Raw genomic sequence first — 26,492 nt, forward strand, 5'->3', positions numbered from 1 at the left:
GCGGAAAAAACGTTGTTTCATGTGTACTCCGTACCTGCATAATTCCGAGATCAACCTCCTATGGCTTCATGCTAGTGGCCTCTGGTGGAGCTCCTCGTGGGCTGTCGCCAAGAATCACTTAGCGTCATGTCGGCCGATTCCTATATCTCGGGATTATTGTCGTCGACTTTGCGCGCTCGTCGTGCATCATCATCGCCAACCTCGCCGTTGACCAGTTGAGCTTGCTGAGCAAGGTCCATGGGTTGAAAGTCCAGGCAGAGCGCTCGCATCAGGTATATCATACGCAACCTTACTGCTACACCTGTGAGAAAAATGGACGTAGCCTACTCCGCGTCCACGTCCATATCACCGCCATTGCAGTCGGATTCGCTTCCACAACAGCATCAGGACGGCACAAAAGAACTAGACCGACATGAAACGCACCGCGATGCCGACCCCGAAGACCTCACGACAGTTCAATCCACCCGGTCGCACGTCGACCTCCCCGCGACCCGGCTCGGCGAGATCTTTTTCGTCTTCGTCATTTGTATGGCTCAGTTCTTGACCCAGACCGGTCTGTCGTTGTCTATCCCGACTGCGCACATCATTGCCAAAAGCTTCAACACGACTGATCCCGGCCAGCTGAGCTGGTTTGCCGCCGCGTACAGCTTGACCGTTGGCACGTTCATCTTGGTCGCGGGGCGGCTGGGCGACCTGTACGGTCACAAACTGATGTTCATCATCGGATTCTCCTGGTACGGGCTATGGTCGTTGCTGGCCGGGTTCAGCGTCTGGTCCAATGCGATCTTCTTCAACTGCTGCCGCGCGTTCCAGGGGATCGGGCCCGCGATGCTGCTGCCCAACAGCATTGCCATCCTGGGCCGCGCATATCCGCCCGGGCCCAAGAAGGGGATGATCTTCAGCCTCTTTGGCGCCGCAGCTCCCAGCGGGTTTGTGGTGGGAGGCGTCTTCGCGGCCATCTTCTGTCAATTCGTCTGGTGGCCGTGGAGCTACTGGGTGATGGGCATGTTCTGCTTTCTCTTTGCCGTGCTGGGCATGCTGGCCATCCCGCGGACACCGATTCCGAGACACCACGACAACCTCTCGACCATCGCACGGATAGACCTGTATGGAGCCGTCACTGGCATCAGCGGACTGGTGCTGATCAACTTTGCATGGAATCAGGCCCCTCTGGTAGGCTGGACCGATCCTTACACCTATGTCTTGCTCATCGTGGGGTTTCTGTTCCTTGCGCTGTTTGCTTTTGTCGAGCGGACGGCTGCTTGTCCACTGCTGCCTCGCTCTATCTTTTCTGGTGAGCTCGTGTGGGTTTTGGGTTGCATTGCGGCCGGCTGGTCCAGCTTCGGAATTGTCATCTACTACTACTATCAGTTCATGGAGACCATCAAGGGCAATACCCCGCTGCTCGTGCTGGCCAAGTGGTCTGCGGCACCGGTTACCGGAGCCATCGCGGCCATCACGACGGGCTTCCTGCTGGGTCGTGTGCCTCCGAGTGTCATCATGTTCTGCTCGATGTCCGCCTTTACTATTGGAAACGCTCTTACCGCGACGATCCCGCTCCATCAGACCTACTGGGCGCAAGCTTTTGTCGTAATCCTCATCACACCGTGGGGAATGTAGGTTTCTCTGCTGCAAATGATAGGTTATCTTGGAAAATGCTGACGCTGCACAGGGACATGTCCTTTCCTTCAGGAACGTTGATTCTCAGCAATGCCATGCCTCGTCGCCATCAAGGTCTCGCAGCGTCTCTGGTCAGCACCGTCGTGAACTACTCCATCTCGATTGGCCTCGGATTTGCCGGGACGGTAGAAACGCACGTCAACCGCAATGGTCAGGACGTCCTTCGAGGCTACCACGGAGCGCTCTACCTCGGGACGGGACTCGCTGGTCTCGGGCTGGTGATCTCCGTCTGTTATATGCTGGTGTCGTGGCGACGATCTGGCAGACAACCCAAAGAGAGCGAATCGAAAGAGGATGCTTCGGATGATCAATAAGACATGTGTGTATAAGGTATATATTGTACTCTGCATACGGCTTCAACAGTACATACGGCTCAGCGATAGGTATATATTACGGTAATATGTGAAATATTGAGCTATGGACTAGATAGCATCAATTAATGTTAATACTGCTCGGGCTGATTGCCGCGCACGACCGGGCAAGAATGTGGGGTAATTTCCCCAGCGTCCTCCAGTCTCTCTTCCTCGAAAATCTTTTTTATTACAACAAGGATCGATTCTCTACACAGGATTTCATTCGACCTCGATTTTCAACAACTCTTCGCGTACCTTCCAATAGGTATCTGCACATCGCAATGAGTCTAGCAGACTCCTCTCGTCCTACCTACGACCATTTCAACACCCGCTGGCCGACCATGATTGACGGCAAGAGAAAGGCAAAGAAACGCAATCGGAACTTCACCCCAGCAGATCGGGCAGCACATCGGGTGTTTGAGAAATCGAGGCGGGAGGCGTTCAACGATCGCTTGCTGGTGGGTATATGAACCTGGATATCAGTCTGACTGTCCTAGTTGTCGTAGTTGCTCTTGTTTTCGTTCTTCTCTGCAATCTGAGTCATGAGTCACGATATGATATGGCATGCTAATCTGCTTCAGGAGCTCGCGCGATCCCTCCCCGCACTCTCATCCGCCAGACGTCTTTCGAAACACACCATCGTCGACGAGAGTATTGTCTATCACAAAACGCAGAACAAACGCTGTCTGGCGGCCGTCCGGGGAATCCGTGCTCTCCTGGCGGAGCGCGACGAGCTTCTTGCAGAAGTCAATTCACTGCGTGCGTTCGTCGAGCTGGCGACGTTTGAAGTCCGAGTTGCTCGTGGGGTGGACGATGATGTGTTGGAGTTGCTACGGCTGGAAGGGGAATTCGTTGCTCGTTCTACTGACAATCAGGCCGGAGAACCGTCTTCTGGCCCCTCAGACTCATTACAGGATAATGAAAGCTCTGGGGAAACCAACATTGCGTCTTCATTGGACTTGCAGCAAAGTACGGAGATCTCTGCTGAATCCGAGGAGAACACTGCCGGGAGCTACCTGTGTGATATACAAGGGGACTTTGGGCTAGTGGACGATCTTGCCTCAGTTCAGCCGGTTGACATGAATTTGAATACGGGAGGTTATCCCACCAACACGATTCTCACGGGCAGTCAACCGATGTCATCATTACTTCCTCAGCAGCCATCTTCAGCAGAAGATCTTCCCACTGGAACAGCCAACGAATTCTGCATTCTCGATGATCCAATGATTCATCTCCACTACAGTTCACTGCCCGAACAGTCGGATCAACACGCCTATCCTCCACAAATCGATGACCTCGATCTGGTCAATACTTTGGAATTTTCAGACTATGTCTCTCCCCACACTCATATCCCCATCGACAACATGTATATGCATTCTAGAGATATTTCCATTGATAATACTCTCCCTCTATACTGAGGTAATCACGGTGGATATGTCTTCATGCTACAGCTGCTTGAACGCCTCCTCAATCTTCGCCCGACTCTTCTCCTCCGCAGCGATGAACAGTTCAAGCGCATCCTTCAGACGCGCGCTAGTAATCGGATCTGCCTGGATTGCCTTTTCGAGCTCCGCGCCGTTGTCGGCCAGGTAGTCGATCTCAGTGCTGGCGAGCTTGCCGTCCCAGTCTGCTGTTGCGAGGGGGTCTATCTCGAGCAGCTTCTTCAGACGCTCTGGAGTGGGGACGGCGTTCTGATGCAGCGGTGGTACTGGTTTCGCAACGCCTTCACCGGGCTGCTTGCTTGCATCGTATGGCAGCTTCGCCAGTTCGGTGAGGACCTGGTGCGAGACGGTGGCTGAGTGGCAGCCCATTTCGCCGGCGGCCATGGCTTCTTTTGCGCTGATGAAGCTGGAGGATGTCAGTCTCTGCAGGTAGACAGATTGGCTCTGTATATAGACATACCTGGCATTCTTGATCAATGGCTGCTGCTTCCCAGTCTCCTTGTACAGGCGTCTGTACGTCTCCAACATCTGCACGATCCGTGCCGACATCGGGTGCTGCGTCGCAGGGTCATCGACGTTGGGCCAGAGGGTCCGATCATCGTGGGCGCGGACCTCTAAGAGGAAATTTTCAGCCATAATTATAGAAACATTGAGACGGCGGCTCACCATTATAATACGGACTGATATACAAACACCCCGCCTGACTCGCCGCAATAGCTTGCGCCACGCTGAACACCGCCGTGCCTAGCGTCTGGATGCCTTCGTCCTTCAAGACCCGACACGCGTTCAACGCCGGCCCCGTACTGGGGATCTTGATGCAGAACCGCTCCTTGGAGATGCCCACGCGCTCGAACTCGCGTGCGTAGAGTCTAGCGTGGTCGATGACCTTTTGCGTGTCGTACGCGTTGGAGGGGAGGACCTGCAGGAGCACGCGTCCGGTGGGGTTGATGTTGGCGATGTTCTCTTTGCAGAGGAGTACTGCCTGCGTCGAGTCCTGTTGGTAAAAGACTCATCTCGCTTAGTTGCAGGCACTCACAATACGCGTGTACGCAGCCAACCACCCCTGATTTTTGCATTCCTTGACCGCATCCGCGAACAGCTGCTCGTTATCCGGATGGCACATCTGCTCGTGCACCCAGAGCTGATTGCTGGTCATGTCATGCGGGACGATGGGCAGGCTCTTGGTGAAGGTCGGGTCCATCCAGTCGACGTCGACGTTGACTTGCATGAAGTATTAGATATCAGATGTCAGCTTCTTATCTGTTCTCTGCTTTCTGCTTTCTTTTTCCTATCAAGAATATAGGCATCTTACGCTGCTCTTCGAGCTTGTCGAGCCATGTTGTGGTTGGAGTCGTGCTGCCCATGTTGTTGTTTCTGTTGTTACTGTTCTTGCTGGTGCTAGAAGTGTCTGCAGAAGCTTTGTGGATCTGATCAAGTATCAAAGTTGTGGACCTAGTCCAGAATCAATGTCATATGGTAGGGAATTGTCAGAGTAGCAAATCAGTCACTTGGCAAAGATCTAGATATTCACTGTAGTCCTGATCTGAACAAGTTGGGACGTTTATATTTATATTTATATCCAAAATACAAAGAACGATTTAATTGTGTCTGGAATCTCTCTACCCCCTCCATCTGCAGCTGCATAAAAATCATTCACATGTCAGATCACAGTACCTCCACCCAGGCCTCGCAACGTGGTCACACTTGTCGAACAAGGACAGAAGTGCATCTCCGTAGTGGAACCACGTTCGTCTGTCACTATCTGGGATAGAAGCATCCCACCACGCAGTCTACTACAGCCAATAATACCTCTCCAGAACCAGACGGAATACACCTGCAGCTGCAGCGTGAAGCATCGCACACAGGGCATTCTTCATCTAGAAGGACCTAGAATTATGGACCGAGACACACACAGGGCACTCTTGGCCAGGATCACCGGCGATACGCCGATTGGACAGCTATCCACCTGGGATAATTTTAGCTGCCTTCAAAATTTGACTAGACGCTCTTAATTGATATCTACCCCGGGCTGCGCCACAGCTCGCCTGGATTTGCCAATCGCGTTAGGGGTTGTTGTATTGCCTTGTCCCAGATAGGTAATCGGTTCACTAAGCTGGAGGTTTGTCTGGGGTACCCCATGGGGAGTACGGAGATGGAGTACGTACGTGGGTAATGCCCATCACTCATCAAATATGTATGTGATCAGTCGATTGAATTGAATTTAATTGAATGGATTGACAATGCACACACTTACGTACTTACTGCCCTGTAGGAATGCTTAACATCCATCGCTCTGGTCTTATATAAATAGAACAGAGCCATCATTTCAATTAGTCAGTCTTCTCAACAGAGGACAAGTTGGCTGAGACTTCCTCCCGAACATTTGATAGGACTTAATATCTATTAACTCATTACTATGCCTATCCATTCTATCCCAGGATATCCTCTTCCTGTTTCTGACCAAGAAGACCATCCGGCCAGACCCAAGCAGGACGACGAATTCATTGAGGATGTCGAGGGTCATGCGTATACTACGGGGAATGACAATGGCATAAAATCCAGGTATGCGGCTGCCAGCTATGGACGGGATGTCAACGGGAGGTATGTGGCTAATCATTTATTTACCTCCTGCTTTTCAATCACGGAAATCCTAAATGCATTCGATTCGATCAATTTATCCACGGAGGTCCATCTCAATATGGATATCTGTCCACCTTTCGAACAAATGACAAATATGCAGAATCTACAACCCCCTATCCCACATCCCCAGATCCACCCTCCTAACTAACGTGACCAACTTCTGCCACGCGAACGGACTATCCGACAAGGTCGCTATCTTCCGGAAAGCTGCCCTCATGGCGCAGAATCCTGCTGATATCGAGAATCTGTCCGACGAGCTGCATCTCACGGATGATGATAAGTACCATCTCCGTCGCGAGATTACCCATCGATGGCATCTCCCCTGGCGGCTGTACTTTTGCGTGGCGTTGTGCTCGTTGGGGTCGGCTATACAGTGAGTATTACCACTTATTGTTAAATTATGTACAGTGCAAGAGAACTAGAGTATCTTCTCTTGACTCGAGCGATATGATGCAATTCGATGAAAGAATTACTTTACTGACTGTTGAATTCGTGTCTACAGAGGATGGGACAACACCGACGCAAACGGCGCCAACTTGTCGTTTCCGCAGGAATTCGGCATCGAGGACAATCCCTGGTTGATTGGGGTGATCAACTCGGGACCGACTGTGTTTGGCTTGCTGAGGTACGACCTTGCTGTTATATTTGCGTTGATATTGGTGGGAAATGCCGCAGATTTTGATTCCTGCTGACATTGTTATCTATGGATATATGCACCAGCGCATGGGCAGCAGATCCTCTGAACAACTGGCTCGGTCGTCGGGGGACGATCTTCTTGACGGGGTTGTTGTATGTACAGCCCTGTCATCTGGCTACTGTTATAATAGTAAAGTTTGAAGCTGATCACTGCTACAATCTCTCCCAGTGCGTCTTTCCTGTCCTCGCCCGAGCCTTTACCCAGAACTGGTGGGGACTGACGCTCTGCCGTCTCTTTATGGGATTAGGTTAGAAGCCTTATACTATACTATACAGAAGAATCCATGGATCAGTTCTGGAATTGATCGACTGATGTATCACAGGAATGGGAGTCAAAATCTCCACCATCCCCGTCTTCAGCGCCGAAGTCAGCCCGGCTTCCATCCGCGGTGAATCGTCACCAGCTTCCAGCTGTGGGTTGCTTTTGGCATTCTTATGTAAGTTCTGTATCGAGTCCTGTGGAGTACGTATCATGTATGCATTCCAGCATGCTGATTGCTTGATCAGTGGCTTCTGCTCTAATCTGATCTTCTACCGTATTGGCCCTCTGGCGTGGCGGTTCCAGCTGGCAGCTGCTTTTGCGCCTGCGATTCCTATTGTGGTCTTTGTCTGGTTCTGTCCGGGTAAGTACTGTCAAAGTTGCGTTTTTGCTTTCCTAAGGTGATTTAGAATCTCCTCGCTGGCTCATGAAGAAAGGCCGTTACCGCGAGGCGTATGAATCGTTCTGTCGATTGCGCAATACGGAGCTCATTGCTGCTAGGGAGCTGGTAAGTCATGATACTACTAGCAGCTGCAGTCAGTCTGAATGATAGACAGTACTACGCCTACTGCCAGCTTATCGAACAAAAGAGTGCGTACTCCGGCAAAGCCCTCAGCACTCGCACCTACGAGATTATCTCTGTCCCCCGTCTTCGCCGCGCCATGCTCGCCAGCGCCATCATCGTCATCGCGCAGCAGTTCTCCGGCGTCAATATCATGGCCTTCTACTCCTCGTCCATCTTCGCGCAGGCTGGCTACTCGACTCGCGTCAGCCTGCTAGCGTCGATGGGCTATGGGCTTGTCATGTTCGTCTTCGCCTTCCCAGCCGTCTGGACGATGGACACCTTTGGCCGACGCAACCTGCTCCTGTTCACGTTTCCCAACATGGCTTGGTGTCTGATCGGTGCAGGCTGTTCGTTCCTGTTGCTGATGGAGTCGACTGCGCGTGTGCTGTTGATTGCGTTTTTCATCTACCTCTACGGCGTTCTACGGGCCGGGTGAGACACCTACGGCAATTGAGTCAATTCATTTCTGATCGATATCTAGGAATCGGCCCTATCCCATCCATCTACTTCAGCGAGGCATTCCCCCTGTCCCATCGCGAGTTGGGAGCTGCATTTACCATCTGCGTAAACAATGCCGTGGGAAGTGCTCTCAGTCTGACATTCCCATCGCTGCTTGGTGCTGACGCCGACGGGAGGTGGGTCTGTCTTGTTATCATTCTTATTCCATTTCATGTTGGAATGGGAATTGACTGTGCTAACTGCTAGCTTCCGTAGCATTCGGATTCTACGCCGGACTGAACATGCTGGCCTTCTTTCTGATCTTCTTCGTTGTGCCGGAGACAAAGTTCGTATCAATTCTGAATAAATCCATCCACTCGGCTTCTGTTTCTGTTTCTCGCGTTTGTTTTATAGAAAGTCCTAATAAATGGCGTAGACAACGCACTCTCGAAGAACTCGACTTCGTCTTTAGCGTTCCCACTCGCAAACACGCCGCATATCAGGTCACGACGTGGCTGCCGTGGTTCATCAAGCGGGCTGTTTTGTTCCGCCGGTCTGCCAGATTACAGCCCCTAGATACTCGAATGATAGTGAGAACTGACCAACTCTAGTCCAGTATTTGAATTATATCCAAGACTGACTGGCTATTAAATTCAATATACCTGGGTACAACGTTATATCCTAATGAACAGAAACACTCATAAACACCACTTACTGACTCACTCATCCTCAGTCCTTTCCTTTCCTCCCCTTATTTTTGTAAGGATATACGTACGCATCTCTCATGCAAAATGATGTTTCTCTTGGTTGGTGGTTGAAATCAATCCCCCGCTTGCTGGTAGCTATCTGACTAGCAACCTTCTTTTATTCTGATCTATCTAATTAAAAACATTTATAGCGTAAAGCTAAATTATTAGGTAGTTGGTCCATAATTTTAAGAAGACTATCCTAGTCCTATTGTATAAACTATATAGATTTCTTCTCTTTTTCCTGTCCCTTTCTCCGCTTGTACTTGAAAGAGACAATTACATACTTATAGTATTAGGTATAATTTACCTACCTCCATTGAACTAGAGCATTAAAACTCCCTTCTTAGTTAGAGAGAGTATTATTACTCATTAACAAGTTTTAGCAAAGGCTTCATTTATGAAGAAAGATACAAAAAGTTATTTATAACCATTTATGTATCTTCAGAGCAAGAGAGAGCGCACGCTATTACTTTTTCTTCTTAGTCCCAGATTTTGCAGACTCAGACAAAAAGGCGTGAAGAGGCACGCATTTCTGTAGCTAGTCCTACACTGGATAAATGAGTAATATTACATGGATTAGACATCTATACCGCTATTATATGGACATATCATTTAGTTTGTAAGATTAAGCTGCTAGCAACCAGAACACTGATTTGTTGTGGCATAGCTACATTTTCACTTTACATATGTATGTACAGTTTAGAACTCACTTGCAGCCAATAGAATATAATATATTTTGCTAGATATATACATCACAAACGTATTCATCTCATCACTGCGTCACTCATAGTACTTCTTGGCAGACATCAGCTGCTGCGCCGTCTCCAGATCATGGCCAAAAACCAGCCTCGCGTTGAACAGCCGCTGCAGCCGCCGGATCATGTTCAGACTCCTGATCCAGGCGTTGTGGTCGCGCGCCAGCCAGCCATGCGGATGGCTCAGCTCATAGTTCTCCTTGATGTGGAACTGGTCCGTCGTCCAGATGAAGGTACCGTCCTTCTCGAGGTTGACCTGCATGACGACCAGGCCGGGGGTGTGGCCGGGAGAGAAATGCAGGGTGATGCCCTGCGCGAGGTCGAAGTGGTCCTCATTAAAGGTCGTCCACTTCAGCTTCTCGAGGTCCATGTAGTGTGCCAGATACACGCCCAGGTCGGCGCCCGTTGCGACAGCCCAGCACGCGTGCTTGAACTCCTCCTCGTGCACGTAGATCGGCACATCGGTGCCGATGAAGTGCTCCAGCCCGCCGGCGTGGTCGAGGTGTAGGTGCCCGATTACGACTGCCTTGATGTCTTTGATGTCATTGCCTGTCGCCTTGATCGCTGCCGGCAGCTTCTGGTCCTCGCGATACTCGACTCGAGGGAAGACGTCGGTGAGGGGGGCGCCCCATTTCTGCAGTCGTCAGTCAACGAAGTGTCACATTTTGTATGGTTATAGATGGATACAGACCACTTCGATATTCTCTGCGCAGCCCGTCTCGAACAGAATCAGGCCAAAGTCCGGATGTTCAATCAGAGCGGCCAAGACGATAAGACGGCGGCGCTTGTGTTGCGGATTCTGGTTGCTCAACGTGCTGGTGTTTCCGCCTCGAAGAAGCCTGCAATAGTCAGCCTTCCAGGTGTATACAATACAATGGTCAAATGATCTACTTACCACCCCTCATCAGCTTCAAGCGTCCCCAGGTCGAGAATGTGCATCTTGGTGCCGGGAGGGCACTTGAAGGCTGGCACTGCGGCCGGAGCCAGCAGACGGGCAATATCCGCACCAGACATGACGACTTATCAATTAACTAACTATCAGTCATGAATAGATGTATATGCAGTGAGCAGCCTCGTTTCCATCACTGGCAATGGCTTATATATTGTTGACAGGACCCCGCGTTGTCTTCCCCAAGCTTCTCCACATTTCGCTGCAGTTTACCCCGCGTTCCAGCCAAAAGGGATATCCTCCTTCCATCCGGGGCAGACCTGTCCGATCATGCAACCGAGCTTGCTGCCAACTCAGCTGTATGCTCCACCTGGCAAATCACAATCATCATGATAATAGTAATAAGCTCTGGCCCCGCGGCAAAGCAAGGATGGCGGGGAGATCGGGACCACCACGGGCGTCTAATCAGGTTCGAGAGCGAGCTCAGATCATCACTAACTAGTTAGCCACACTCATGGCTTCTGCTATTTGGTTTCTTCTCGGGGTTTGACCGAGACGGGTGTTTGGTCTGTTGGCAGATCGGCTTGGTATTTCTCCAGACGAGGAGGAGATGACACAATAGATTATGAACCTGAACCTACGAAGTCTTCAGTTGAAAATATGGTGATTAGGATATAGAAAGATCGCTGCAGAAGCAGACTGATTGCGATTCGAGTAGTCTAGCTGGGTATCGTTATCCGCGGTAGCCATTACGCAACCTGCATATGATGATGTATTAATGTTCATTGTCAGGAATTTAGCCTCAGCTGGAAGCAAGCATAGTGTGATTCGCATCTCAATCTCTAAATCAATAAAGAATGGGATGTCATATAACAACTGTTCGGATGTTATTATTCTGATTCAGTGAATCTAACTTCCAGGAGGGCAAGTTATAAAACCGAAAATAAAAATAAAAGACATCACAACGGGCGTTGTGACATTATTATTCTGATCGATTGAATGCAACTATGAAGACAATAACTTACAGATGAAAATATATAGATAGGCTTTTGTTGATGGAAAAAAAATCGCGTCCAAACAAACCCTTGTTTAGATGAGGAATTTATTTTACTACAAGCCTATCCGATAAACCTCTCATATGATGATGTGGCACTAGAATAAATAATATATCAATCATCAATCAGATTGTGAGAGATGGAGTATTTTTTTTTCTGCTGTAATGCCACTCCCAAAATGGAGATTGCATTTAAATAATTTAACTTCCAGTGAAAGCATACCAGCCATTTAGATAGTTCTGTAGATTTTATCTGAATATGTTCTGTCGACGATAAAAGCATCGACCAGTTAGTGTCACATCTATCACGTATAGATGCTCTCGTCTACATCCTAAACCAAATGTAATGAAACTCGCCACTGAATTCTGTCAGTACGACTTTGGTAACCCCAGCACTCGCTCCCCCACGTAGTTGCAGATCATCACCCTGCTAACAGGAGCAATCCGTGGAATGAAGACCTCTCGTAGATATCTTTCTACATGATACTCCTTCGCATAGCCCATGCCACCATGCGCCAGAACGGCTCTCTCGCAGGCCTCAAACGCCGCCTCTGCCGCGAGATACTTTGCCGCGTTGGCATACTCGCCTGCAACATACCCCCCGTCGTACATCTTGGCGGCGTGATATACCATCAGCCGCGCCGCCTCCAGCTTCATCCAGCTGTCTGCTGGTTCTGCCCGATCGGCCGGCCGAAGACGATGCGCTCGTTGGCATAGAGGGCTGCTCATCGCAGCGCTGCGTAACCCAGACCCAGCGCCTCGGCCGCGATCAGGATGCGCTCTGCATTCATCCCGTGCAGGATCATTTTGAAACCCTCGTTCTCCTGACCGACCAGGTCACGCGCAGGCACGCGCCAGTGGTCGAAGAACAGGCTGTTCGAGTCGACCACAGCGCGACCCATCTTGGGGATCTCGGTGATTGTGACGACTGACGGGTCGAGATCAGTGTAGAATAGCGAGAGGCCCTGGGACGGTTGAGCGGCGTTGTCCGGACAAGGATGAGGATCTTCTGCGCGTGCTGGGCGGTTGAAATCCAGATTTTCTGGCCGGAGAGGACATAGTCATCGCCATCTCGTCTCGCGACGGACTGCATCTTCAGCGTGTCGAGCTCCGTGCTGGGCTCTGTGACGGCAAAGCACGCTCGCTCCTGGCCTGCGATCAACGGCACCAGCCACCGCTGCTTCTGCTCGTCTGTCCCGAACTTGACGACCGGCTCCAGGCCGAAGATGTTCATGTGCACCGATGACGCAGCCGTCATGCCGCCGCCAGACTCGGAGATGGTCTGCATCATGACGGCTGCTTCGGCGATTCCCAGCTCCGACCCGCCGTACTGCTGCGGCATGCAAATCCCGAGCCAGCCATCGCGGGCGAGAGCGCGGTGCAGCTCGGTCGGGAAGGTTTTTGTCTCGTCGAGCTTGGCCCAGTACTCGTCGGGGAAGTCGGCGCAGATCCTGGCGATGGTCTCGCGGACGGTGCGCTGGGAGTCAGTCAGGTCGGGATCGTGGCTCTGCAGGAACTCAGTCGCTCAAGCATGAACATGTCGTGAGCTGACATAGCTACGAGCAGTCGTCGCAACGGTCAATATTGGCCGAGGCTTCGTGGCGCTAAACTGGAGACAGTCAGTAGTTTCTATAGCTGCCGCGCAACCAGAGGCATACCAGTCTGCGGGTGATGAGCGACATCTTGATCCCTCTTCATCATGTAGCGATGTGGACAATTCCTTCAGACCTCCACTTTATAACTCTCCACCAGTTGCCAAGATTCGACTGCAAGGAATTGGACAAAGCAAGATCGTTTGCATGTGCTGTATCCAATTGAACTTGCTTCTGATACCTGCCACGCTAGTCCGAAGCTGCTGATGATAAGAACCAAAGATATGTACATATGTACATGAACTTACCCCTCATTGTTAGTTTAATTTGGAATTGCGGGGATCAATAGAGGTGTCAGTGATGGTCGTATAGGCTGGCAACTTCCTACCTGCCTGTCAATACCTGCAATGAGGTTGATATGAGGTGTTGCTAGGCGTGAACCCGGGCATTATTCATGCTAGCATTTCGGGTAATCACCTAGCTGTAAACTGTCTGTACCGATACTGATATTGCTGCAGGCTACGGCGCCACCGGCCCCTACGCCCAACGCGCCGAATACGATGTTATCGGCGCCGCAGAAGGAGGTTTGATGCACATTACCAGCGAGCCTGACGGCCCCCCCGACGAAGCCTGGCGTCGGGCTGATGGACATGTGCACGGGGCTGTACCTGCATGGCGCAATCGTTTCTGCCTTGCTGGCCCGGCACCGAACCGGCATTGTCCAGGTTCCCGACAGATGAAGAAATCCGCCCAAGCAGCAGGGCTTCTTACATGCACCTGGCCGGGCTGCCCCTCAACACGACCGTTTCAACGGCAGGCAGATCTGAACCGGCACGTGAAGAAACATACGAGAGAAGCCATGATGGATTGTCCAGTCCTTTATTGTCCGCGCAGAGGTAGGCGCAGCTTCTATCGCGCGGATAAACTGCGCGAGCATCTTCGGAATGGCCACAGCGAGTATGAACCCTGCCGCTGTCCCGAGGACGGCTGCCTGACAACAGATCTCTCTCTTTATTACTTAGATGGCACTTCCATATGGCCCACCGAACTCCATCATCGCCTGAGATGCAAGGTCTCCGACAGGCTTTGGTGAATCCTAGACCACTTACTCTGCTAAAGTGCGACCTCAGGAAATGCAAACAGTGAATTCATGGAGACGGAGGACCCGAAGCCCTCCAGAAACACTTGCTGGAACATGGACAACATGATCGTGACAGCCAGCGCGATGTGATCCTGCGAATGGGTTTCGACCCAGACACCTTACATATTATTTGCCCGATATGCAAGGTCCATGTTCCGACAGCGGATGATTTCACAACCCATCTTGAGGAACTGCACCTGACTACCGACTGGGAGCATTAGAAATCATTCAAGTCAATTTTGACAAAGCAGACCTCAATAAAACTCCGTGTGCAGCAGTGGTTCAAGCACTGCGACGACTTTGTCGCATTTAGTCCTCCTTCTCCTTGCCCCTACTGCGGTGCTCCTGCCAGGAGCGATCGGCCTCCCTTTTCCTTTATCCCTATTGACCATCACCTCTGCCTTCTCGACATGTCAGAAGTTATTGTGAGGTTCAGAGAAGACATCGCTCGTCTGTTGCCGAGATTCGTAACCCACCCCATCTTCGACGATATACTTCCTTCTAGTAGATCAGACTGGTGGCTCACCATTGAAGGCATTCAAGGCTTGGAGTGAAGCCTTTCAGCTGCCAGCACCTTGCCAGATTGCCTGCAGAATCATGAATTCCCAACTCCTCTCTCTCCCCTTCCCTCCCTCCCTGTCTCTTTTTCTTTGCAACACGTGCTTCATATTAATTAGCTAGTAAAGACCTCCAAATACTCACTATACTATCACTCCGCCACCTTTTTAGAGTAATTAATACTGTGGAAAATGGGACAGGCCAAGTGAATGCGCTAATTATTTTAGAATCTTTTTATTGTCGACCAGAAAAGATCCAACAGCTAAAGGATAGTTGTTATGTCACCTCTTTTTTTTTTTGGCTGAGTGGACGATTCCTGACATTTATTTAATCCAGACTGCTGGCGTGAACAAATTCGGTGAATTTATATTCTCCACGAATATTGCAACTACCCTTGCCAGATCTCCGCCTATATTTTTTTTTTACAGGCATCACTCATTTTTCAATGTAGGTTCAATTTTCTATCACTATCTTATTGAAAAGCAAGGTTTGACAGTTTAGTTCGACAGAGTTATGAGGGAAGATAATGTATGTACCGCTGCCATCAATTAATTAGGCAATTGTATTCATCTTTTTTTTTCTCCTCTTCATTTTATTTTATTCCATTCGGTCCTGTCAACTATAGCTAGAAGGGGAGAGAGAGCGGCAAGAAAAAGAGAAGAAATCCATATGGTCTGTGTGCCACTGTAAGTCTGGACTGGTGCTCATACATATCTCACATCTCTGCCCCATGTTCTCACGACTCAACGTAATCAGACGCCAGATCAAGGGAGAAGGTGGGAAGATTCAGCGTGGAGTGGTTAGGATAATTGGTTGCCTGCGTTTAGCTACTTTTCTTGATCATCAGGCCAGCTTAATTTGATATCATGTGGTACTTATTTTATGGCTAGCTTCTTGAACTTTCGGCTAGGAACGCCAATTCTGAATCCTGGGTATCTTTTTTGGTAGGGCTGCTTTCTATTTTAACAACTGTACGGAGTATATATAACCTGCATAATTGATGCGTATTTGTCGGTAGCTCGATCGTTGCTAATAGACTTCTGCCCATTCGATTACTTTCGAGTTGCCCAAGTATATCCTTCGTGCAGCCTCTCCTCTATCTAGTCAATGCTCATTTTCTTATGCTACTGGCATGATGGGCTACCTTCGTAACGCGCTAAACCGGAGCCGCACAACCAAAGGACGTGGCGGCAGCAGTCTCAAATGCGTTGCGAATCGAGAGTCCCGAACCGTATATACCTATATACAAACGTAATCTGTTAGCCTGCTACCACTTCTGGCACTGACATCGAGATAATAAGGTATATATTCACTCACCCAATCCCGCACACGCAAGCGCAGCAAGGCAGAAAATGAAATTGAACCATTTGAAGATCAAGCGGGGCGTACTGCCGCCGAGGAGGCCCTATATTATGACAGAAACACGAATATTAGCGCCTAAATTGCTACCCAAGGCAAACACCAGAAATTGGGAAGTGAAGGAAACGACATACCCTCTTCCAGCGGCTCCATTGAGCCCAACTGTCGGCTCGTCTCGGCGAGCCAGGCGTGTACTCGCCATCCTCAGCAGTGGCGTCCAACTGGACGAGATAGAGGAAGGTGAAGCCAGAGGGAAACGAGTAGGTGAATTGCATATTTGCGACAGCTCCGACTGAAAAGCATTTTGTTAGCTAACGATAGAACTAAATCGTAGGGATGGATATGATACTCACCCATGCCTGACAGTGTCTGAATCTGAGGAATTGCCGCCCCGATGACAAACCCGGTAATCCAGAACGCGATCACCAGGAACGTCCAGATGATTCTGCCTTTCAGAGTCAAGAGCGGGGGGCCTTTGAAGAAGTCTTGGACAACGTTGACGTAAAGGATCTTGAGACCTGCGGTGTGTAAGTTGATGACCTGCTTTATGATGAAGGTAAATCCCTACCGATATTGCCGTATAACCCACCGGCAAGGACCGAAGAGATCAACGAGAGAACATTGCCCACCGTCTGCCATGAGTAACGGCTCACGCCTTGGAAGGCGACTGGCAGGGTGAACTGTCCTTGGAAGGAATACACATAGAGTCCGTCTGTGTCGCAATCAGTATCTGGCTATACGTGGACAAATAGATACGTGACTTACAGAAGACATAAATCGTAAAGATGAGTGCTTGAGTCAGAGAGAACGCCTTGAGGACTGGAATGTCTGAGTTAGCCCACTAGTCAGCTAGTCTAGGGGTATACTTACAGTCCATAGGCCGCCGCATTTCAGCGATAATTTGGGCAAAAATGGTGGCGCCTGAAATTTATCTCAGTATCTAACTAACTTTTATTCGGGGTCTTGGACACCATAGCTTGTAGCCCTACCTCCGTATCTAAGGAGACATATATCAGCACTAGCCCAGCGTGTTAAGATGCTACTAACTTACGCATAGACAATATTCATGACACCGTTGATCCGCGAGAAGAACGGGCATGTCGCAAATGCCTGCTTGATAACGGGGCCCGCACTAATGCCATAGGCAGCTTTGGCAGCGGAGTAGTTTGGAGCTGAATGGGCGACAAATCCGAAGGAGAGGAAAATGATCAACAGATTCAGGAAGATTGCTGCACTGGAGAGGAAGCTGTAACGTTTTAATGTCCGGATTTGGCAGAGCACGATTCCGCTATGTCAAGTCAGTTTTCGCCAAGGAAAAAAAAAGGAAAAGAGAAAAGAAATATGTCAGGACGAGGGTCATTGACATACACCACAATCCAAATGATGATAGCAACCACAAAACATAGATTTCCATTGACAATCTGCACGAGCGATTGCGCACAGCCAAGGGATGTTGTGGCCACATTGACAATCCTGGAAAGCGTCAGGTCAGCAGCAGAAATACAGAGTGATGGACAAACTGACATATGAATGAAGACCAGCCAAGTGACAAATACTCGAAGCGGCTTCCCCGCAACACGCTCTGTAATATCGCTGTAGCTCTTGACGGGGAATCGGTCACTATCAAGCTTGACATAGAGCCACCAGAGCAACGCGCCACAGTAGAACGCGGCAGCGCCCATGAACACGTAGAGCAAGACGCCTGGCACATAGCCATTCTGCCGGAACGCATATGGCGCATTGAACGGTCCGAGGATGTCGGTCGTGCAGAGGTAGAATGCCCCCGCCCAGGAAGACTGCCTCAGTGCTCGCCAGGCATTGATCCTCTCCACTTCGTCGTCGCTCAGGCCGTCTGTCTGCATGTCGCTGGCGAGTCGAGTCGTGTCCATGTTGGTGGGCAGGACTTTGGATGCAAACGACAAGCACTTGTCTGTAATGGTGGGCTTTCTAGTGAAGCAGCCGACCATCGTCGTCAGCTAATACTCTAAAAACAGTCAATTGAAGAATTGTTACTCACTTTGGCCCATCTTGCTCCTTCTCTGCAGCCCGCTGCGCCCCGGCAAAAAAGACGTAGTCTTCAAAGACCGGTTTGCGACGGCGGGTCCTGCCGACCTCCAGAACGGGACTTGATGAGATCGCCTCTACTTTTGTCGTCTTCTCATCGCCCAGGTTTCCCTGCCCGGGAGTCAGATACAGGAACCGTCAGTCTGTCTTCGAATTTGCTCAATCCACGCACCGTTTCAGGGTATGTCATCTTGACTTTTCTTGGCCCTGACTGTGCCAAGAGACATATGCACGATGATGAGCATAACCTTGCAGCAGGGTAAGTGATATTTCTTATCTATGGCAGCTCGCAGCTGCAGCTGCAGTTAGTCCCGTTCCAGAACGACGACGACATCGTCTGGAGCAAGCACGCTATATGGTGCTAAAATTGCGCAGAGTGGACACTGATATGACAGTCAGCAAGTGCCAGCGGCAAGGATCCCTGTCCGTTGGTAGATGGCATTTCTGCTGTTCGAGCCGTGCGGTTGCTTCTTCTGGCGACGACATGACAGCTTATCCAGTTTCACAAAGGAGCGGCGCTGGTACAACTAATTTGCTGTCCTGATCTGAATCGATATCGATAAGGTGGTTGATACAGTATGGGGATCTCGGAGAAGCTCCGACTTGCTATATGCCGTGCTCCCCTCACTTCCCCAATTTGGAAGGTCGTTATTCCGCTTGATTCGTCAAATCAAGCGAGTCCGTTGGCAGATTTATAATAATCGTAAATTTACCCATTCATTTTATTCCCAGTGATACTTTCGTTTCGTTTAGTTAACAATTGTACGAATCAATAAGCTCCTTCTCACCCTCCTGGGTTATTATTTGCCGGGTCTGGGGCCCGGCCGTGTGGTTCACTGTCTAGCCAAGCATGCGGAGACCACAGTAAGAATTCGGAATAATGACTTTATCCGCTTGCGGAGGAGCATCTAGCAGACTAGTGGAGACTAGACACAGTCGCCTTTGTCAAAATAGGCAGTTGAGATAATTTCACCACGTGAAGGACAATTTCGATGCGTATCAAGTGGCACGACCATCATACACTTTAAAATTGGTAAGAACCATGGAACTCATTTCTAGCCAGGCATAAGGTGATTCCAGAGTTACGCGTACTTGTCTGGCAAGCTGAATACAGATTCTGCTTGCATGATCAGAATCGTTGGTAACAATTATTTATTGCTTGGAGAAATATTCCTCCCACAGCACAGATATAGCAATGGACCTGATCTAATCCTCAGTACGAACTATTATAAGATGATAGATGGTATGATTTTATCTAGAATCGTAGTAATTGTTGAAAGCGATTTGTTAATGACATTAAATATACAAAAGCATGGGAACAACGATTATGAGCCTAAGAAACTACTATTTATATTTTCTTTTTCTCTGCTTATTAACATCGTTCTTTTAGCAACGACATGTTTCTTATAAGGATTCCTTATGCCTTTCCTGCCTAAGGCTGATTGAACTCATAACTACAAAGCAATGTAATTTCAATCGAAATGGCATTTATCTATATGTACTGTGTACAATCCGAGGTTGTGGTACGGAGATACTGGAAATGCTTTATTCTGAGAGAACGAATTATTGCAAAATTGCAAGAATGTGGCCCCTTCTCCTCTGGGGAATTAGACGTTTTCTCGTAATACTTCACAAGAAGCTAGTCCCTTAAAAGAAAAAGAAAAGCTTCCAACTGTTGTACATATGATTCTTATACAACTCTTTCTTCATAATACCAACGTTTTCTCGAAGATAATTGTCAGTAGCGTTTGAATAATGCTTAGGTCAACCACATAGCGCCATTATTATTATTATTGACATATTATTAATCCTTGTATGCAACCATGAGTTTTGTGGCTTTGAGGATTAAGAACAGGTTTGCTGTGCTATGCAGAACCTGTACCTGGCAAGAAATTTGTATAGTACGTATCTGATGAGCTATATATATAACACTGCCGATAGAGAACATTTTCCCCTTAAGCGAAAGTGCGTAGCTCTCTTGGATATTTATATCGATCCTACAAGAGGCTGCCTGTTACTATGATTGGAATAGCAACTCACATTCTCCAATGCAGGCGGGGAAGCAGCGCAGCAGGTTAAGCTTGAGCACGCAATCAGGAGCGGGATGGCGAATATACATGCTGACAATTCATGTTGCGCCTCCCCCACAGCACAGATCAGATTCTAATATTAACTTGAAATAGTGGAACAACTCCGGGTTTCTTATCTCCTTATCCACTCTCTTCTTCATCGATCAGCATTTCCTTTTATTGGTCGATAGATTTTAAAATGGAGGAGACTCTGGATATCAAATCGGTGGCGATCATTGGTGCCGGAGCAGCAGGTAAATAATTCCGACTCAGACATGGACATGCATTCGATTCATTCATCCTACCTTAACATTGCCCTTAGCTGTGTTCATGTATAGTTAAATGTCTTTGTAGGAGCCGCTGCGGCTGCGGCCTTTGCGGCGGAAGAGTACTTTGATCGGATCCGGGTCTTTGAGCGGAGGGAGACTCCTGGGGGTACCTGGTATAGTCGAATAAACATCTAATGAACTTTCATGTTAGTATAGTCATCTGCTGACACAATTGAAGGATCTTTGATCCCGATCCCAATCCGCTCATCGTCCCTCGCCCGGGCAAGCTGCCTCCGGAGATCGATCCGCCGTTGGAGATCCCTAAGGATCTGCCCCGGACTACTCCGCCGTCTTCTCAGGAGCGATATGATCGGACGCCAATCTATGCCGAGCTGACGTGGGTGGCCGTGTCTCCGTCTCTCTGTTTAAATCTGGTACTGATTCAGCCGACAGGAGCAATGTACCGGCTATTGCCATGTCATTCTCTGACATCCCTTTTGCATATGGCCCCTTCGTACCGCACTGGGTGCCCAAGCAGTATATCGAAAACTACTTCTCCGCCCACCGGACGGACTCATTCCTGGTGCTCAACACCACTGTTGAGGATGTCTCCAAGTCCCCAGCCGGTCGACACCGTTGGACGCTGACTCTGCGGCGGCATGACCCAGTGGCTGGAGTGGATCGCTGGTGGAAGGAAGAGTTTGACGCTGTCGTCTTTGCGAATGGTCACTACAGTGTCCCATACGTAAGCCCCGGTCGATATTAGAGATATTAACCCTAATATATGAACACGATGATATTGAGAGTCCAACAGGTCCCACACGTCAAAGGTCTCGACGAGTACATCCGGACTTTCCCCGGCCGCGTCCTCCATTCCAAATCATTCCGGTCAGCCCTGACCTTCAGGCAGAAAAAAGTGCTCGTCATCGGAAACGCCGCCTCCGGCCACGATGTGGCCACCGCCCTCGTTCAAACTGCAAAGCTGCCGGTGTACCAGTCGCGCAGATCCCCAGCTCGCTGGGACGGCGACCGTCCTCCGAGAGGGATCGAATGGAAACCGATCGTGAAGGAGTATCTCCCCACTGGGGAGATTGTCTTCGACGACGGCTCCGTGCTGTCTGACATCGACGTCGTCATCTACTGCACAGGATATAAAGCCTCGTTCCCATTCTGGAATGCCCGTGCCAACGGGGCTCCCCTCTGGGATTATGCCCAGGACCGCCTTGTCGGAAACTATCTGCATACCTTCCTCAGGGACTTCCCTACCGTCGGTCTCGTCGGTGTCCCGCGCACCCTCACCTTCCGTTCGTTTGAGTACCAGGCTATCGCCCTGGCCCGTGTCTTCTCGGGGCGAAATGCCATCCCACTGCCGCCAAAAGAGGAGCAAGAACGCTGGGAGAAGGAGCGTTGGGAGCGCGTCCGCCGGGAGAGGCGCCGCTTCCACGACATCCCGTGGGACAACGGCGAGACGATTGAGTACCTGCGGCAGCTGTATGAGATTGCAGGTTTGCCGCGGATTGAAGGGAAGGGTCGGTATCCGCCGGTGCTGGGGGAGCGCACCCGATGGGCCATCGAGCATGTCAAGAAGTTTCCTGAGCCAGATAAGGAGAAGGAGAAAGACAAGGAAGATGACGATGGCTGGACGGTGATATCGCCAGGCTCGTACAAGGATAGTCTGCATTTTATATAGAAGAGTCCTCTGATCCGGGAAAAATGCACCGGGGACGCTTATGTCTACGACTTGATTTTCGATTAATAACCTTGAATGGACAATGGATAGATTGCACAGCAAGTAACAATTTAGATACATCTTAGTTTATTTCCAAAATCAGCAAGTCATTCTAACACCAGTAGAAGCGATCAGTTAGTCAAAAAAAAAAAGAAAAGAAAGAAAGAAAGAAAAAGACAAAGAACACATATGGGAACCTCACTCCATGGAAATTTCGTCAAGAATAACCAGGACTGTCGAGAATCCCATGAGAGGAGGTTTTATAACTGCCATCGCAACATGCTAAGTCTAGTATCTGAGTAGGTAGCGGTGTCCTTCTCTTCCTCATTGTTCGTAAAATTGGAGTCTAGAGGTCTTGAACTAAGTTTATAACGGACTGTTTGGTAGGGGGAATCATGATAATCTAGGAGTATACTTCTAAAGGAGACAAGAGGATTTATTGAGTCACTTGGTTAGAATAGTAGCTACGAGGCTAGTCTATTCCAATACTAAAATATCTCCTAGGGCTTAAATGGGCCATAAGTCCTTTTCAGAGAATCGGTAATCAGAATCTACTAATGAGATAATAATCATAACATTTGTAGGATGAATATTAGGAGCTTTACAGGGGCTTTGCAGGGGCTTCTACTCAGTAGAGCAGCAGCGAGATACCTGATTACTCAGCAGCTGAGTAATCAGGTGCTAAACCTAATACATACTAGCCACGTGTTTTTTCCAGGGGCCAATCATCTTGCAGGATATGCTCCAATCGGATCAGAGGTTTAATAGCCAATCCGATCCATGGCTATTTTATTGTCGATTTCCGTTAGAGGTTGCTTTTCTCAGAAGATCCAGGAGATTTTCCATAATATGTACATTGGTATTGCTTCGACGTTTTACATGGATGTGTTTTAACAGTGACTTTCCCCGAGTTATAGATGTTGATTACCATCTTGATTACCACTCATTTGTCCACGTTCTCTCTGCCTCAACCACTGGACAAAGAAAAAGGCTACCAGCATTTATCAATGAATCTCTATCCATTGGGATGACCTGGTAGGTGGTTCGCAAAGTCAATCCCATGGCTTACTCAGCGGCAGAAAGACGCCTGGTGTACCTGGCGTGCAGAGCCATCTTCGCGGGCAGCAATGCCCAAATCCGCAAACCGAAGAAGATTAGAGAACTCGTGGACAAACATGAACAGGCGCTGCGTCCCCAAATCCGCGACTTCAAGCCCGACAAGGTCGTTGATATCCTCAAGGGTCTGCTTGAAAAGCGAATCTTCCAGTCCGACGTGAAGGCCAAGAGCGAGTTTCCGGAGCTGTTTGTCTCCTCTCCAGCGAGGGACGCCCAACGTGCCGCGTCAGAAAACGATGCAGCGCGTTCTACTGCAGAGACACTTGAGGAAATCGAGTCGCTGGAAGAACGGGAGAATGAATTGGAGGATGAAGATGAGAATGCGGCCCTCCCTTCGAGTAGGGATGATGCGGCTGGCACTGGTAAGACCACCGACATGACACCATGCATGCTTAAGCAGATTCATGGATTTATTACAGGTCCTCAACCGACGCCGGAGCCTGCACCTAATATGCCTTCGTTATACCCATCCTACTTCCCCTACCGCGCCCAGCATGCCATTCTATCCACCGCCCAGCACGTGCTGGAAGAATGCTGCTTCGAGTTCACCAAGAAGTGGATGCCATCCATTCTGGAGGAGCATGCCTGGGACTGTCCTCAAGCGGTCGAACTCACCAAATGGACGAAAGTCTTCGCCAAGCGGGCCAAGCAGTTTCCCGAGAACGCCTTTAAATTAAGTGGGCCATCGCTGAATGAAGTCCTCCACGCAACCAACAAGCTCCGGCATACGGCTGTTCATCGAGTCCCCACGACCTCTCGAGGCGTCGAAACGCTGATCACGTCAGCCATGAAACTGGCTGAAGCCTTGCAAGATCCGCTGCGCACCGCGCAATTGAGAGAACTCCGTTTTGAGGTGGAGAGCAAAATCAAGGCGATGGAGTTGAATAAAAACGTCCTAGAGGACGCGCTGAGCCAGGAGCTTGGAGTAATCCATCGGCAGCGGGAAGAGCTGAACAGGAGAGAAAAAGACTCTATCGCCAGAGTCCTCCAGGAGGACCGGGAGAATCAATCTCTGATCGGAGTGCTACTAGAAGAATCAGTCAAACGGATCTTTGAGGAAGGCACAAAGCATGTGGAAGGCGAAGAGGTCAAGTCGGATGATGCGGAGATGGCTGCGGCAGCTGATAACGGGCTCGATGCAGTGGAAGCTTCAAATCCAGGTTAGTTTCTTTCCCTTTTGTAACTCCCTCAGTGTGATTCCATGCTGTTCCATGACATAGAGCTCTGATCGGACCTTTACCAGAAGAATCTGCCAAGCGCATCTTTGACGAAGAAACAAAGCATATGGGAGGAGGTCTGGATAGTACAGAGGTCAAGTCGGATGACAAGGAGATGAATGAAGTTGCAGCAGCTGGCAACGCGGTTGACACTGTGGAAGCTCGAAATACAGGTTTGTTTCTTTCCCTTTTATAACTCGCTCAGTATAATTCCATGCTGTTCCACGACATAAGCTCTGATCAGACTTTTACTAGAAGAATCCACCAAGCACATCTTTGATGAAGAAACGAAGCATGTGGAAGGAAATTCGGATAGTGCAGAGGTCAAGTCGGATGACAAGGAGATGAATAGAGATGCAGCAGCTGGCAAGACGGTTGACACCGTGGAAATTCCAAATACAGGTTTGTCTCATTCCTTTCTCTCTCTCTCTCTCTCTCTCTCTCTCTTACAGATGACAGCCAGGACTTCGTGGCTGCCCCAGTTCGTGACGATTCCGTTCCGTTCCATGATCAATCGCTATTTCTCACACAAGTAAGGCGGTATTGATTCGGCAGTGCCTAGGATTGATGGCTCGACACCACGCAATTCTCCATATGTCTAGCCATCAATAACGGCGCGCCATGGAATATCGTGAAGGACTTGTTCACCAGCCGGGTCTACATCATGGATGGTGGCTCCAAAGGAATATCGTCGTTTGATTGCCAGCCGCTGAGTGGTTCTCACATAGGCGATCTGTTGAAAGTGACTCCATATCATTCCCGGTATGTATAGTGCTGCTGATGAGGTGTGAGAACAGCCTGTAAATTGGAGACTGCCTGCAAAACGGCATTAGAGGCGACTTGACAGTCGTTCTGCTCCAGCTGGAATTCGGCGAGGAACAAAGATATGCCGCCGTTGAAGAACGTGTAGATAGAGTTGGAGCTTGTTTAAACTGCTCGACTCATAGATGGATTGCTCATCCATTGATAGAAATAAACTCACCTCCCATCTCCTGATAAGACGTCAACATTACGAGGGCATCATAAAAACACAATTATGCCACTTTGAAGATTCGTGTCAAATTCATCATCGTATTCAACCATTATTGCTTTTCGCCTATTTCTTTGCATGGGATGGAGATTCGCGATAAGAAGGCCGCCGATAGCCACCGTAACTCTTGCCAATGCCAGACAGGGCCACTGCTGGCCGTCCCTTTGGAGAAAAGAATGGCGGCCTTTAATCACCAGGTATCTTCAGCATGTGTCAGCCAAATCTATCGCTCCATGTTCAGACCTGAAATCGTCTCACTCAGGCGGAGGGGGCAAGCTGAAAGCTGACTAGACCAAACTCGGATAGCGAGCAAGTGGATTATAGTTATTCCAGACAAAACTTTACTAAATTTAGGGCAATTAATTCTTCAGGGGTAAACTACTCCGCATTACTCCGTATTTTGAGCACTAATTATCTTCTTCTCCTGCCGAATCAGACATGTGATAGGAGGGTTCGGCGGGGTCTGGCAGATCTCAGGTCGAATATTCACGGCAAGACACATTACTACCTACGTATTACTACATTATAGAGGTGTTTAGAACGAAGTTCGGAAGAATGGAGAAAGTTCACTGTTGAACTCAAATTTCTTATGTAATTTCTTATATAATAATCAGCCTTAGTCAGCTTATAACTGTCAGAATTCGAATATCTGAAGCCTTATGGAGCACTCTATATGCATATTTCTGGCCACAGCCACCATGGCAGTGGCGATCATCATAGCCTATCCTGCCTTAGCCAATTTTATTGCTCTCTCACAGCAGCCATAGTACATTCAGCGGGTTAGGCTGTGGGCTTATCAAAAAAGCCTAAAAAAGCGGCGCACAGTCA

General features: G+C 49.3%; 11 protein-coding genes across 11 annotated transcripts; 6 read left to right on the top strand and 5 right to left on the bottom strand.

Annotated features, from left to right (window-relative positions):
* Positions 1–312: 312 nt before the first annotated feature.
* VTN77DRAFT_573 (uncharacterized protein) lies at positions 313–1,994 on the top strand (the record flags this gene model as incomplete). Its single annotated transcript, XM_069421929.1, has 2 exons — positions 313–1,616; positions 1,673–1,994. The coding sequence occupies 2 exons, from the start codon at positions 313–315 to the stop codon at positions 1,992–1,994; spliced, it is 1,626 nt and encodes a 541-aa protein (XP_069273422.1).
* Positions 1,995–2,314: 320 nt separating this feature from the next.
* Positions 2,315–3,451, top strand: VTN77DRAFT_574 (uncharacterized protein; the record flags this gene model as incomplete). The annotated part of the gene is made up of 2 exons (XM_069421940.1): positions 2,315–2,491; positions 2,615–3,451. The coding sequence occupies 2 exons, from the start codon at positions 2,315–2,317 to the stop codon at positions 3,449–3,451; spliced, it is 1,014 nt and encodes a 337-aa protein (XP_069273423.1).
* Positions 3,452–3,478: 27 nt separating this feature from the next.
* On the bottom strand, positions 3,479–4,839 carry VTN77DRAFT_575 (uncharacterized protein; the record flags this gene model as incomplete). The annotated part of the gene is made up of 5 exons (XM_069421951.1): positions 3,479–3,881; positions 3,936–4,089; positions 4,142–4,457; positions 4,512–4,696; positions 4,788–4,839. 5 exons carry the CDS (start codon positions 4,837–4,839, stop codon positions 3,479–3,481), a joined length of 1,110 nt encoding a protein of 369 aa, XP_069273424.1.
* A 2,658-nt stretch (positions 4,840–7,497) lies between these two features.
* Positions 7,498–8,258, top strand: VTN77DRAFT_576 (uncharacterized protein; the record flags this gene model as incomplete). The annotated part of the gene is made up of 3 exons (XM_069421962.1): positions 7,498–7,578; positions 7,628–8,067; positions 8,117–8,258. 3 exons carry the CDS (start codon positions 7,498–7,500, stop codon positions 8,256–8,258), a joined length of 663 nt encoding a protein of 220 aa, XP_069273425.1.
* Positions 8,259–9,602: 1,344 nt separating this feature from the next.
* On the bottom strand, positions 9,603–10,591 carry VTN77DRAFT_577 (uncharacterized protein; the record flags this gene model as incomplete). The annotated part of the gene is made up of 3 exons (XM_069421973.1): positions 9,603–10,211; positions 10,269–10,416; positions 10,473–10,591. 3 exons carry the CDS (start codon positions 10,589–10,591, stop codon positions 9,603–9,605), a joined length of 876 nt encoding a protein of 291 aa, XP_069273426.1.
* Positions 10,592–12,322: 1,731 nt separating this feature from the next.
* VTN77DRAFT_578 (uncharacterized protein) lies at positions 12,323–12,862 on the bottom strand (the record flags this gene model as incomplete). Its single annotated transcript, XM_069421984.1, has 1 exon — positions 12,323–12,862. The coding sequence occupies one exon, from the start codon at positions 12,860–12,862 to the stop codon at positions 12,323–12,325; it is 540 nt and encodes a 179-aa protein (XP_069273427.1).
* Positions 12,863–13,530: 668 nt separating this feature from the next.
* VTN77DRAFT_579 (uncharacterized protein) lies at positions 13,531–14,343 on the top strand (the record flags this gene model as incomplete). The annotated part of the gene is made up of 3 exons (XM_069421995.1): positions 13,531–13,537; positions 13,631–14,069; positions 14,232–14,343. The coding sequence occupies 3 exons, from the start codon at positions 13,531–13,533 to the stop codon at positions 14,341–14,343; spliced, it is 558 nt and encodes a 185-aa protein (XP_069273428.1).
* A 1,624-nt stretch (positions 14,344–15,967) lies between these two features.
* On the bottom strand, positions 15,968–18,424 carry VTN77DRAFT_580 (uncharacterized protein; the record flags this gene model as incomplete). Its single annotated transcript, XM_069422007.1, has 13 exons — positions 15,968–16,050; positions 16,129–16,216; positions 16,305–16,462; positions 16,524–16,688; positions 16,739–16,882; positions 16,936–16,989; positions 17,041–17,091; positions 17,160–17,167; positions 17,222–17,458; positions 17,539–17,643; positions 17,695–18,117; positions 18,188–18,345; positions 18,407–18,424. 13 exons carry the CDS (start codon positions 18,422–18,424, stop codon positions 15,968–15,970), a joined length of 1,692 nt encoding a protein of 563 aa, XP_069273429.1.
* A 2,078-nt stretch (positions 18,425–20,502) lies between these two features.
* Positions 20,503–22,262, top strand: VTN77DRAFT_581 (uncharacterized protein; the record flags this gene model as incomplete). Its single annotated transcript, XM_069422018.1, has 5 exons — positions 20,503–20,557; positions 20,658–20,745; positions 20,811–20,969; positions 21,026–21,317; positions 21,387–22,262. 5 exons carry the CDS (start codon positions 20,503–20,505, stop codon positions 22,260–22,262), a joined length of 1,470 nt encoding a protein of 489 aa, XP_069273430.1.
* A 1,099-nt stretch (positions 22,263–23,361) lies between these two features.
* Positions 23,362–25,170, top strand: VTN77DRAFT_582 (uncharacterized protein; the record flags this gene model as incomplete). Its single annotated transcript, XM_069422029.1, has 5 exons — positions 23,362–23,779; positions 23,837–24,577; positions 24,661–24,807; positions 24,893–25,036; positions 25,094–25,170. The coding sequence occupies 5 exons, from the start codon at positions 23,362–23,364 to the stop codon at positions 25,168–25,170; spliced, it is 1,527 nt and encodes a 508-aa protein (XP_069273431.1).
* A 62-nt stretch (positions 25,171–25,232) lies between these two features.
* VTN77DRAFT_583 (uncharacterized protein) lies at positions 25,233–25,644 on the bottom strand (the record flags this gene model as incomplete). Its single annotated transcript, XM_069422040.1, has 2 exons — positions 25,233–25,450; positions 25,617–25,644. The coding sequence occupies 2 exons, from the start codon at positions 25,642–25,644 to the stop codon at positions 25,233–25,235; spliced, it is 246 nt and encodes an 81-aa protein (XP_069273432.1).
* Between the last annotated feature and the right edge of the window lie 848 nt (positions 25,645–26,492).

The sequence above is a fragment of the Rasamsonia byssochlamydoides genome (assembly GCF_041956645.1).
Source record: "Rasamsonia byssochlamydoides strain NRRL 3658 unplaced genomic scaffold VTN77scaffold_102, whole genome shotgun sequence".
Classification (NCBI taxonomy): Eukaryota; Fungi; Ascomycota; class Eurotiomycetes; order Eurotiales; family Trichocomaceae; genus Rasamsonia; species Rasamsonia byssochlamydoides.